At 44.3% G+C, this 13,355-nt stretch overlaps 1 protein-coding gene across 1 annotated transcript in view; it reads left to right on the forward strand.

Annotated features, from left to right (window-relative positions):
- The window catches only part of LOC121682470 (stereocilin), a 29,118-nt gene that overhangs the window by 15,287 nt on the left and 476 nt on the right, over positions 1 to 13,355 (forward strand). The window contains exons 17-29 of the mRNA XM_042062635.1: positions 610 to 668; positions 1,034 to 1,157; positions 1,424 to 1,506; positions 2,951 to 3,086; positions 3,808 to 4,004; positions 4,346 to 4,436; positions 6,144 to 6,303; positions 7,282 to 7,451; positions 8,106 to 8,261; positions 10,443 to 10,585; positions 11,146 to 11,294; positions 12,553 to 12,650; positions 13,059 to 13,206. Coding sequence (XP_041918569.1) covers positions 610 to 668; positions 1,034 to 1,157; positions 1,424 to 1,506; positions 2,951 to 3,086; positions 3,808 to 4,004; positions 4,346 to 4,436; positions 6,144 to 6,303; positions 7,282 to 7,451; positions 8,106 to 8,261; positions 10,443 to 10,585; positions 11,146 to 11,294; positions 12,553 to 12,650; positions 13,059 to 13,206 — 1,714 coding nt within the window. The remainder of the gene's footprint in view (positions 1 to 609; positions 669 to 1,033; positions 1,158 to 1,423; positions 1,507 to 2,950; positions 3,087 to 3,807; positions 4,005 to 4,345; positions 4,437 to 6,143; positions 6,304 to 7,281; positions 7,452 to 8,105; positions 8,262 to 10,442; positions 10,586 to 11,145; positions 11,295 to 12,552; positions 12,651 to 13,058; positions 13,207 to 13,355) is intronic.

The raw sequence follows: 13,355 nt of genomic DNA on the forward strand, positions 1-13,355 counted from the left end.
GTCCCTGTCCGTGTACCCTGAGAGTGCCAGGTTATGCAGAATGCATTTGCATAGCAATTAACTGAGTTGTGGGTGCAGTCAGTCGCCTGTGAACGCACACAAACAAAGGACCTTCCTGGAGGGACCACTGAAGAGGCTCTTCCCTTTAAGAAAAGACAAAACAACATGAAAGTGTTTATCCTCCGTCCATATTAACATCCTATTCACACACACACACACACATTTACACACACACACACACACAAACCCTTCTGGCCCAAACCCAGCCAGCATTGAGAAAGGAGGGAGGGAGTGTGTCATTCGTGAGCGAGGGCCAAGCTGGCATAGGCGATGGCTTTTGCATTTATTTGCCATTCTTTGGCTTCGCTTCAGGTGAGCTTTTCAGGAAATTAATACCGCCGCGCTCCGCCGACGCCATCAAGCAAATTGGTGTCATTGTTCGTGCAAAAATTGTCCCTGAAGGGGACATAAATAAGTAATGTCTACACTCATGGATGCTTGCCTTGGGCTCCCGAGGTGTGTTCGACCCCCCCCTTCACATCTGCTCACTCGATAACTCACACAAAGTTTTTATTGTTTCTCCTAACCCCCCCCCCACGGCCCCAACAGGCTCAGCTGCTTTTCAGAAGGGTCCATCAAGTTGAGAACATTACATTGGAAAGTGTGCGGTAAGTGCCCCTAAGAGCATATGTCTTTTGTTCTGCCTCCATATGTGCGGCTCACTGAAATGAGCAGACCTAGCTGACCTCATTATGCGTGTCACTTGCAAAGTCAAGGAGTGTGCTGCTTTATGTCATTTCATGTTGCTATGGTTTCTGCAACTTAATGAACTGTTTGGTGTAGAATGGATAGAAGAATTGATGAATTCATGTACTGCATGTAATTAAGCAGTTTATTAATTAATGGGAGAATGATGTATGAATGAATAGATGGCTAAATGAATCAGCTTTCACTGTGTAAATAGACTACAAGGGATTCTGCAGTGGTGTACTATTTTTTACAGTACATTCATATTCTATTTCTTTTGGTTTAGAACTCTGGGCCGTATTGCCAGAGGGATGAGCTGTGATTGGCTGATGCTCTGGACCAATGACACAGGCTTCCCTGAATTGTTGCAGTTTGTCAGCAAGTTGCCAGGACAACTGAGGCCAGCTCTGGTAATGGGGTGCACCCCCCCCCCCCCCCCCCCCCCCCGCTCACGTTCCCATCTATCCCTTTGTTTTATCATTGCCTCTGTCTGGGAGTGTTCCCTTATTCTGTATTAATGCCTGCATTACAGCCATGTAGATGACAAAGCCTGCCATCCATCACTGCATGCTGCTTTGTTTGTACCCTGCATGAGTGGAGAATATGGCTGACAGAGGATCTCCCTCCTTCTCTCCTTCCCTCCCTCCCCTTATCCTGCCCCATCAATTTATTGCAGAGAAAGTGTATGGTGGAGGAGTTGAGGAGGAGACCTGAGATGGATCTTAATGAGCTGGACCCGTCCTTCTCCGCAACACTGCCGTATGAATGCTTTCTGCTCTCCCTCTTAGGTCTTTAAATAATTTGAACAGGAAGTGGCTTCTGTTGCCTGATAGCTTGAATTGAGATGAGCTCTGGGTACTTGCATTGGTAAATGTGTGTGTGTATATATATATATATATATATATATGAATATATATATATATATATATAAAAAGTTTGGGGTCACCCAGACAATTTCATGTTTTCCACGAAAACTTACACTTTTATTCATCCAATGAGTTGCAAAATGAATAAAAAATATAATCAAGACATTGACGAGGTTAGATATAATGATCTTTATTTGAAATAAAAAGTTTGTCCTTTTGCTTTCGTCAAATAATTCTCCATTTGCAGCAATTACCTTGCAGACCTTTGGCATTCTAGCTGTCAATTTGTTCTGAAGAAATTTCACCCCACGCTTCCTGAAGCACCTCCCACAAGATGGATTGGCTTGATGGGCACTTCTTACGTACCATACGGTCAAGCTGCTCCCACAACAGCTCAATATGGTTGAGACTGCGCTGGCCATTCCATTACAGACAGAATACCAGCTGACTGCTGGCTTTTTCTTTGCTACTCTGCCCAGAGGGCCAGCATCCCGGAGTCGCCTCTTCACTGTGGACGTTGAGACTGGTGTTTTGCGAGTACCATTTAATGAAGCTGCCCGTTGAGGACCTGTGAGGCGTCTATTTCTCAAACTACAGACTCTAATGGACTTGTGCTCTTGCTCAGTTGTCCCACTTCTCTTTCGGTTCTGGTTAGAGGCCTTTTGTGCCCCTTTGTGCTGTTCTCTGAAGGGAGTAGTACACACGTTGTAGGAAATCTTCAGTTTCTTGGCAATTTCTCATATGGATTAGCCTTCATTTCTCAGAACAAGAATAGACTGTCGAGTTTCAGAAGAAAGTTCTGTTTTTCTGACCATTTTGAGAGTATAATCGAACCCACAAATGCTGATGCTCCAGATACTCAACTAGCTCAAAGGAAGGCCGGTTTTATAGCTTCTTTAATCAGCACAACAGTTTTCAGCTGTGCTAACATAACTGCACAAGTGTTTTCTAATCATCAATTAGCCTTTTAACACGATTAGTTAACACAGTGTACCGTTACAACACAGGAGTGATGGGCCTTTTAACACGATTAGCTAACACAGTGTACCATTAGAACACAGGAGTGATGGTTGCTAACACAGTGTATCGTTAGAACACAGGAGTGATGGTTTCTGGAAATGAGCCTCTGTACACCTATGTAGATATTCCATTAAAAATCAACCGTTTCCAGCTGGAATAGTCATTTACCACATTAACAATGTATTTAGTGTTATCTTTGCATTGCTTTTCTTTCAAAAATAAGGACATTTCTACGTGACCCCAAGCTTTTGAACGGTAGTGTATATGCGGTATATAAAGTGTGTGCAGGTAAGCTTGATGTAATCTTTTTTTTTCAGGATGAGGATGCTTGACAGCCTCGCCAACACCACCTTCTTTGCCATTCTGGAGCACATCCGCCACAACTTCACCCACTTCCTCACACTGCCCAGACACAAACAGATGGCCCTTGCCGACAAAGCTGTTGACATGCTCGTAAGGAAAAAAGAATGACACTAATATGACACCAATGTCCTCTCCTGTCACAGCACCAGAAACCGCTAATGTAATAGCACTCATACCAATCACATGTGAAGCACCTCTGCTCAGAATATTAATATTACAGCTATACCCCAGGGCCATAGATGTAGCACTTACATTAGGGAGTCGCACCAGACAGGAGGTAGAATGCGTGTCTGGGATGATCATTCCACTCGCAGGTAGTCTCAGTGAGGGTCTGCAGGGACAGAATGGATTGCTGAGCAAACAGAGCCGCTGTGAAGTGGAGAGTTTAATCAATAGATATTATGTGCTGACAGCATGGTGTTCACTGGGAAAGTGTGTATCTGTTGTTGCTGTGTTATTGGCAGAATTGTTCACTTAAAGTGGATTTGTGTTAAACTGGATATTAGTGTTTGAAAAAGTATACTGTATATACCTAGATATGATATGTAGCGGAAGCTTGTTTGAGTGCCAAGTACATTTTCCTCGGAACTTTCAACCCCCAAATAGTTCAGTGAAAATGAAAACAACATGTGATATTTATTTAGTGCTTTTATAGGTACCAAAAATGCTGTACAGTTGGGGGGGGGGGGGGGGTTGTTTCACTACAACCGCCAGTGATTTGTAGCACCCACCTGTAATAAACAAATAGTTTTTCCTTTTCATTCACATGATGAACCTCCTCCTCATCCTCCTCCTCCTTCTCGTATGACAGGGCATCTCCCAGCAGGGCCTGACAGGGTCATCTCTGGATCTGCTGGGGCCGCTGCTTCCCTTCCTGGACCGGGCCACCCTGCGCCTGGTGGACCGGGAGGCCTTGCGGCTACGTCTGGAGGAGCTGAAGGGCTACTGTGTGCCCCAGGACAGCCTCCGGGACCTGGGCTCGCTCCTCACGGAAAAGGCCCTGCTTGGGTGAGCCGCGCTGGGAGGGATGCGAAGGGAAACGAAGGAAAGGGTGGATGAATTATAAATGGCATGTGATGACATACAACCACATCATTATATTTCTCCTGGAGGGCGCAAGACACATGAAATATTTACGGCTGAGTTGCTGGCCGGAAATATGCTTTCTTGACACCTTCACAGAGCAATGTGTTGTGTTAATAAATTAGCTGACGTGAGCAAGTATAATGGCTTTTCTTGGCACTCAGGAAATTGTGATTGTTCGTGCACATTTTGTCTGAAGTGTTAGTGTGGTTAATTGGGTGCAGTCGATCTGTGTGATATTCAGGGAGATGTGGTTTTTGTTGCAGGGAGCCGGGTTCCTGGAACGTTGGTGACGTGGAGCAGGTCGGCAGACTGGTGTTTGCGCTCACTCTGAAGCAGATACGCAATCTTCCCCTGGTGAGAACCACTGAGGTCTCCGCTGCACGAAATGAGTCATGCACAGACTCCGGGTGGAGTGGGTGGGGTGGGGTGGGGGTGGTGGGGGGGATTTGGGGGTGGTTGAAGTTGCACTTCCTGGCTTGGAGAACTGGCAGTTATTTAGGGTTTTGTATTTCATGGTAGAGATGCTTCCGTTCTGAGAGAGAGAGAGAGGTGAGAATGAAAGAGAGGGACATTGACGTGCAGAACAAACACTACATTTAGAAACATCCACAGATTACAGTTTTTGCCTGTTGCTTACACACTTTTTGCAGAATTTGTCTCATTATGTCACAACTCTACAGACAGCCAAATAAGACATACTGTAGCACTTGGAGATAAACAACTCACATCTATGCCAAAATGAAACACTGCAATCAAAACTCAACAATCCTTTCTAAAAATGTAATTATTGCAGCAAAACCATACACACATGCACCTTTTGAATTACTCTTTCAAATCAATAGCAACACACTGATGTGTTTTATATAAAACACTTCAGTCTTTGTGTTTTTATTTTTATTGTAATTTTCTCAAACTCAGTCTTGTGTGGAACCCAAAAGTAGAATTTCTGCAGTGATCTACTGACATTTTTTGCAACAAAGGTTTTTACAAAAAACAAACATTCTTACAGAAATAAAGAAAAGTAGAATCACACTTTTTACAAGGCAATACTGTAAGTGAATGTACTCTAAACAAATAAAAATATAGAATAGAATAGAACAAGATTACTGGTGAAATTGTGTGTGTGTGTGTGTGTGTGTGTGTGTGTATGTGTAGCGGGAGTGGGGGCTTTTATGGATCCTGCCTTCTGTTTAGATCTGGCCACAAGCCTTCGTCGACATCGCAGGTGATTTCCCCGTTGCCTAGCCCGAGAGGACAATATCACCTTGTGTGCCATATGCACCCTTGAACTGACCCTTGTGTGCCATATGCACCCTTGAATTGACCCCACCTCAATGTCTCTGCATGCTCCTTCCATTGCTTCCAAAAAAGGCATGCAGGTATGTGGTTGGTGGTCATACTTTTCATTGGCCCACTGAAAATAATCCGTCGATAGGTTTTAGAAAAGGGGAGTACAGAACAGTACATGGGTACTCAATGTAAAATACATACTTGAACAGGTACACAATAACTTACCTGAAGTCTATTTGTAGTGCTAAGCCTTAGACTGACTAGTGTTCAGTTTTCTCTGTAAGTGTTTTCAGGTAATGTATGTGTATGGGTTTTACCAATTACCAGATATGCTTGCATTTTGAATAGAAGTGTTTTCTCAGTGATAAAAGGAAATTTCACTTTTGAACAAAGTGTCTAATGTAAGAAATAGTGTTTAGTGTTTTGCAATAAGTATGTTGCAGAGTTGCAAATAATGTGCAAAGCAGAAAATGTGTTAAAGCTTTTGTTACACAGTGTTTAAAGTATGCTACAAAAAGTTTAGTATAGAAGATTTGGTCTAAGCATTCGGTTCTAGTGTGTAAGCAACGGGCAAAAACTGTATTCATACCGTTCCCCCTGCCATCTCTCTCAGGCAAACAGAATTGTTAGTCTTCCTGTGAAGATTCAAGAACTCAGTAGGTGGGTTTATGTAAGAATAAATGTGTTTATTTTTGTGCCTTTGTGAGTGCTTGTGTGCGTGTGTGCATGCCTCTGTGTGTGTGTGTGTGTTTGTTTATGTGTGCATCTCAGAACCAGCTGGGTGCTGAGGTGGTGGAGCAGACCCTGCAGAGCCAGTGGCGGTGGGAGGAGAGTGATGTTGGCCAGGCCTGTGGTCAGCCCCCGTCCCTCCGAGACAAGATCCACACCTTCATCCACAAACTTATCAAAGGCAGACGCAGGAGACAGAGAGGTTTGGACTCAGCAGCTCCTATAATAAAAAGAATTCATAACATGAAATTAAATGAAATAAAAAAATTCAGACCTGCTTGAAGGCCAGACTTTGTCAGTTTCCTCAATAATGATTACAGTGCTTGACACATTTTGTAACGGCACCTGCCAGCCGGCTGACAAATATATTCTACTGCAGTGAGAATAAACACTCACACACTGCCTTACCAGAGCGGAGGTTGTGAATATTCAGACCTTCAGTTCACAAGGCCAGTCACAGCAACACATCATGTTTTAATCATGACATGGATTTGGGTGATGAGTTCCCACTAGGCATGGGCAGTTCGCGACTGATTCGGTCAGAAAGAACGAATCCCGAAGGTGAACGACGAGAACTGATTCCCAAAACAAGAGAACTGGTTCTTTTTAACATACAAAAATATGGTCACGTAATAAAAGATACATACGAACAGAGCTTCATCTCCCTCGACCGTATATCGCGATTGAGTCTAAAACGTGAATGAGAGTAACAGCAGGTAGCAACCACGTTGCTATGGGTAAACAATTGATAGGGCTGGCTTTACTTACGTGCCTGCCTGCAAGTGCTATAACTTGGAAAAACGCCATATGATTCTTACTGAATTCCATTCAGTTTATTTATGAAAAAAGGCACTTATGTGCTTAATATTAAGCTTGATATTTACATAAATGATGTAACACACCATATGAGACTGTGTTTTAAAGGATATTTTACTTAAGACAACCAAGACGGTGCTCTAAAGCATATTTTGACTTAAGGAACTGAAAGAACTGAAAGAACGAATCAAACGAACGATTTGTGAAGGTGAAGGGAACTGAAAGAACTGATTCCCGTGATGCTGTGCGGGTACTTGTGTGAGTGTTGGTGTCCTCTTCTGCGCATGCACCACTGGTATAAGTTATTAGGGTCATGACCTTGAAGACCTTGATGACCTTGTGCGGCCCTTTTGTCATTTGGCAGAGCCAGTGCCAACCTGCGCGGACATCAAGGGCACCTTCCCCTCGGCCTGGCACACGGCCCAGTACCAGCGCATGGCTGACGGAGAGCTGCAGCGCTGCGTGGAGTTTGTGGGCCGCGACCCGGAACTCAGCCCTGATCAGCGCTGGACGCTGTGGTCTAAACTCAGGCAGGTCAGTCCTCTTCCAAGACACCCCCAGACACCCGCTTCCTCTTATACCTCCATACCAAACCCCCCCCGTTTGGTATGGTTACATCAGATGTTTAAAGACGCCATATATGGGAGTCGTGTAGAAACAGTAACAAAAGCTGTTGAAGTTTTTCTGTAATCTTCTGTATTCCAGCTAGCTCTCTAAGGGGCTTGCGCAGTGGAGAATGTTGTGCTTGCCAAGAAACCTCATTTTTTGGAAGGCCTCACACTCATTTGTCAGTGTTGACTAATAGGCTAATTTTGTGGCATGTTATTTTAGGATATTTCAGTTATTTTTCATGTCATTTTAAAGGAAATTGTTTTACCACACAATGATAGCTACACTAATAATACTATGCCAAATAAAATAAGTCATTTTGTCATTAAAAGAGTGTACATGATTTGGGGGAAAATTGTGTGTGTGTGTGTGTATATATGTGTGTCTGTGTGCGTACGTATGTGTGTGTGTGTGTGTGTATGTTGTGTGTGTGTGTGTATGTTGTGTGTGTGTGTATATGTGTGTGTGTGTGTGTCCGTGTGTGTGTGTGTGTATGTGTGTGTGTGTGTGTGTTCATTTGTGTGTGTGTGTGTGTGTGTATATGTGTGTGTGTGTGTGTGTGTATGTGTGTCTGTGCAGTCCTATAGGCCAGTGCGAGCCATGCGTCCTGAGCAGGTTCTGCAGCTGGGCTCCATCATCACAGAGCTAGGCGAGAGAGAGCTGCAGGCCCTGGACCTCTCTGACCTGGGACTGGTGGCGCACCTGGGCAGCCTGCAAGACTGGAGCCCAAAGAAGGTAAGCGCACGCTCACCTATGGGACACCTCTGAGTATCACATTGGGGAAGCCGTGGACTGCTGGTTAGGGCTTCAGACTTGTAACTGGTTGCCGGTTCAGCGTCGGCGCCAGAGAGCAACGGGTGGGGGGGCTATGAGCACTGACAGGGGGGGAACCTCACCTCACTTTTATTTGTTATTTTTCCAAAATTGCCATATAATAAAGAGCATCCTTCGAGCCTTTTGGATAACTGAATCAATATGATCAAGGGGGAAAATAGTGCAAGAACATAGCGGTCATAGCCTATAGCGTTGAATAGACTAGCACACAACATTTAGAATAATAGAATTTTAATAGAATAGCGTTGCATAGGCTACAATACAAGTAAATAGGCTATATAACAGACTCACCACTAGCAAGCCTAGGCTACACTAGGCTTCACTGTGTCTTTCCATTCATTTCGAAATGTTCTTGTAAGATCCTGCTCAAAAGCAAATTACACATACTGATAATATCACAACATTGCACATAGGCTATGTGATCCCTCAAAATGTTCTTTAAAGTACAGAACAAATTCCAACACATTTACGAAGTGGCTAGGTAGATGCACCAACTTTGATGGAAAGTTTAAGAGCGAACAGGACACTCGGCATGGCTTTTAGTATTTTGTGCTGCTCTGACAGTCCACTTTTATTGCCACTTTTAGTCTACTGTTTTTGAGTTTGGAGAAGTACTTGCAGCGACAGGCTATAGCCTACGAATGCCGACTCCACAACTGTCGCATTTCCCAGCCAGGTCCATGATAGGCTTTTTGTCACTGCTTCCAATAATGTCTCCTTCTGGATAAGGCAGGTTAAGACGCGTGCTGTGTTGGCTCACTAAAGGCCGATTCCATCTCCCCTTAAAGTAGCCTACATGATCCAAAGCACTATACGTCTCCGTTGCTCGAGTTTATCATTAGCACTGGACAATATTGGAAAATATAGGAAATGCGACGTGTCAGTTTGGCCCTTTATTTACAGTTTCTGCAATTTAGATGAACAGCTCATGCATTCAGCTTGGGTCATCCTGCGGTCATACACGAAAAACCTTGTATTTTCCATTATCTTCCCAGATCTATCTTGAGACATTTTACTGAATTTCTTATGCAGCAGTGTCTAAAAACCCTACTGGTCGAGATTTATGCCCATTTGGCGTTGCAGGAGTCGTGGTAAATGTATCGGTGGCACTCACTGCAACGGTGTCCAAGTGTGCAGAATCCCTCTTCATCGTGCAGTTTGCGCACACAATCAGCATGTCATGTTTCATTTTGAGTAGGCTAAGTGTTCAACATCAGTGTTCAATATGGATTTAATTTCAATCATAGGCATAATAATATTTAGATTTTTTTTTATGTGAGGGAGAGAACTCAGTTGGGGGGGCACACTGGCCTGTTTGGGCGGGTCTGGCCCCCTATGGCCCGCTCTTGACGCTGACACTGTGCTGGTTCGAACCCCGACCAGTAGGCACGGCTGAAGTGCCCTTGAGCAAGGCACCTAATCCCTCACTGCTCCCCGAGCGCCGCTGTAGCAGGCAGCTCACATCGTCGGGATTAGTGTGTGCTTCACCTCACTGTGTGTTCACTGTGTACTGAGTGTGTTTCACTAATTCACAGATTGGGATAAATGCAGAGACCAAATTTCCCTCACAGGATCAAAAGAGTATATATACTTATACTTATACAAGGATACAGACATCTGAAATGAGCAAGCACGGAAAACACACTTAATTAAGAGTCTTTTAGTTCTCCCTATGGTTTGAGTTTTCGCAGTTATAATGTTTCGTAGCATTTGAGTGCCTCATCTGTAATCTGTTCCAATCCAGTACACATGGCGCAAAATTAGACATGAAATAATTATCAAAGGACTGAACACAACAAGCCAAGTCAGTAAATGCACCCAGACAAATAAAGTGGGTCCATAATCTCTATTTAACCAGCAGCTTGTCCTGCCAGCTGTCAGTATAACAGAGGCCTGTGCTATTTATGAGCTTCTTAATTCCTTCATAGAATTGCATTTAATTCATCTCTCAGTTCTTATGTAAGACCAGTCATTGTTGGTCTGTAGGCAATGTAATCCACAGGTAAATCCTTGTGACAGTCCTGTCGTATGGTGCATATAGCCCTGGTGCACCACTGAGCTGAATTTCTCTGAATGGTTCAGATGAGGGCAGCTCTGCTTGGCATCTTGCGGCGACGTGGGCAGAGGCCAGAGCAGCTTGGAGTGGCAGAGCTGGCATCATTCGGGCACCTTATCTGCGGATTCAGCATTCCTGAGATTGCCCGTCTGGACCCACACAATCTTAGGTGAGCAGCGTGACGGAATTATGTCCCTTACTTCAACCGAGTTATCAACAGTGGAATCAAACCGAATTATGTCCCTTACTTCAACCGAGTTATCAACAGTGGAATCAAACCGAGCTGAACTGTATGAACAGCTCAATAGCGTTGAGTTCAGACTGCACAATATTTGTAGCTTTTTGAAAAAGCAGCCACCAGTAAAGTAATCTTGTGAAACACTTCCACATTTTCTGCCTTCTTGCTTTTGGTATTTGCCGAACCTGGATTCAATAAACATAAGCCACATCAAACAACGATCAGTCAGTGAGGACTGCACTTCATTTTCACTACATGTCTACATGTGTTCTGGGGGTCCCAGTGATAATGACAATATTGGCACAATACTGTAAGGGACTTTAACAAGAACGAGGATCTCAAGAGACCTCCTACCTGCTAAATAAGCTGTGATGGTTTATGGGAAAACCGTGATGGTTTATGGGAAGCGCACTCATCATTGTTCACTCTGCGTCCCTGCTTTCTTTCATGCCCTGCTCTGCTGGCTCATGTGCCTGGCCACTGCTGGTCAGTCTGGCGGTGCTGTTCCTGAGGGAGCTGGCCTTGCCCTGCTCGGAGCAGCAGCTGGAGGCTGTGGTATCGCGGCTGGCCAGCCCTCTCGCCTTTGGGCCTATTAGTGGATGGACCTCCGATGTCTTCACAGAAATTGGCACCCTGGCAGGTACTGCACTGGCAATACAAGCAGCTCATATTCACGCATTTTTATACAGTATGTTGCTCCAACCAAGCATATGCATGAATGAATTCCTGTGATATATTGTCTACAGGCACATCTATTATGTAAGTATGCATCATGCAGTTGGTGCTCAAGTCTATCCCCATACATACTGTAAACTAAACTTTAAAATACTTTGTAATTCTCTACATTATACGCTATACAATCTATTTGTACATTTGTCCATATCTCTAATTGAAAGCAGGCTAAGCCATGCACTTATCCACATACATTATATGGGCTATCCGATACACCCCTATACTGATATCACACACACCACATACATTATATGGGCTATCCGATACACCCCTATACTGATATCACACACACCACATACATTATGGGCTATCCGATACACCCCTATACTGATATCACACACACCACATACATTATATGGGCTATCCGATACACCCCTATACTGATATCACACACACACACTGGTGACATTATTTCACTGCTCTCCTGCTGGTCTCTGAAGTCTCGTGAATAAGGAACCTGAAAGCCTGACCCAGGTGGAGCCTGTTATGGTAGCAATTTGTCTTTGGAAGTATAGGAACAAAATAGTACAATTTCTTTTTTTCCACCCAGAAGAAAGCTCTCTGTTCTGTGTGGGGGAAAACAACAACATAGCGTACAGTAAACCCTTAAATTGTCCCCATATTTCTCATTATTTCCAGACTCCCCTAATGAAACCTTGAGTGCTTTTACTTTCCTTGGGGTGCAACAAAAGCAAATGGTCATAACCAAGCAGCCACGTAGTTTTGTGTTTGTAACCTAAGATGATGTGTGAGGGAATGTTATTCGGGCTGAAGTGTGTCACAAATCAGGATCGCTGATGAAGTGCAACTCTCACACCGCACTTAGCCATCCCTCCAGGAGAAGCAGGAGACTGGACACCATTTCTATCAATCACATTATGCTTCCAGCTGACTCATTTTCCATCCAGGCAGCTTTTGTGAGCATAACAAAGAGAGCAATTCCAAACACATTTACAAGCGAGCCAGAGAATAGATTTACTCCAGCCCTGCTGGCCAGCTGGATGGACCTTGACGGAAGATAAAATGGTTTTAGGGCTGTTAAGAAGCTCCTCTGTCCACATATTTTGTCTTTGGAAAGTCCATTATCCTACCCATTTTCATATATTTATTAAAAGTTTTGCGCAATCCCCCCCCCCCCCCCTCTCTCTCTATTGGCCTCCCTGCAGTGGGTCTGGAAGACATGTTGATGTCTGCTCTGGTGAAGGATCAGATCCAGGGCCTCACGCCGGCTGCCATTGCTCTCATCCCACCCCACAAACTCTCCGTATGTCTTCACTCTTACCCTTGCAGAAACAGTCTGCATGTTTAAACCCATTATTATTTATTGCAACTTCAGTTTTGTATTATGAGTTGTTTGCACCTCTTTTGGAGCCATAGGTGAAGTCAGCAGGGACAGAACATGGGTGGTTTCCTTATTTACGCGATGATGTCACATTAATTGTTTATAACCCTACCTTTGTTGTTGTGTTTTTTTATGCATCAATATTCAATGCCAGAAAAAGTTCAAGTACATGGATTGTATACTTTTTGTAAACAACAAAAGAACATTCTGTCCCTTGCCAACTGCATCTATGTAAATGTGCCCAGTGTGCATCCCAACAGGAGCACAACCCCTACCCTCCTTCACCCTCTACTGTCTGTCTGTGTGTGTATGTGTCTGTGTGTGGCTTAGGTGGTGCTGAGCACATCCCAGCTGTCCTGGTTGGGCCCGGAGCAGGCCTCTGCTGTCACGGAGGAGCAGTGGGCCGAGCTGGACAGCCAGCAGAAGCAGGCCCTCAACCTGGCCCTGTACGAAGGGGAGGTCATCCTAGAGCACCGAGGTCAGACCTCACCCAGGGCCAGTGTGTGTGTGTGTGTGTGTGTGCAGCGTACAAAATAGGGTTTCATTTGTATAATAAGGATAAGACTGAAGCGAAGGACGTTAAAAAGTGTAGGTAGACAAAAATAACACAGCGTAGTGTCACCTTCC

The sequence above is a fragment of the Alosa sapidissima genome, chromosome 14, assembly GCF_018492685.1.
Source record: "Alosa sapidissima isolate fAloSap1 chromosome 14, fAloSap1.pri, whole genome shotgun sequence".
Classification (NCBI taxonomy): Eukaryota; Metazoa; Chordata; class Actinopteri; order Clupeiformes; family Clupeidae; genus Alosa; species Alosa sapidissima.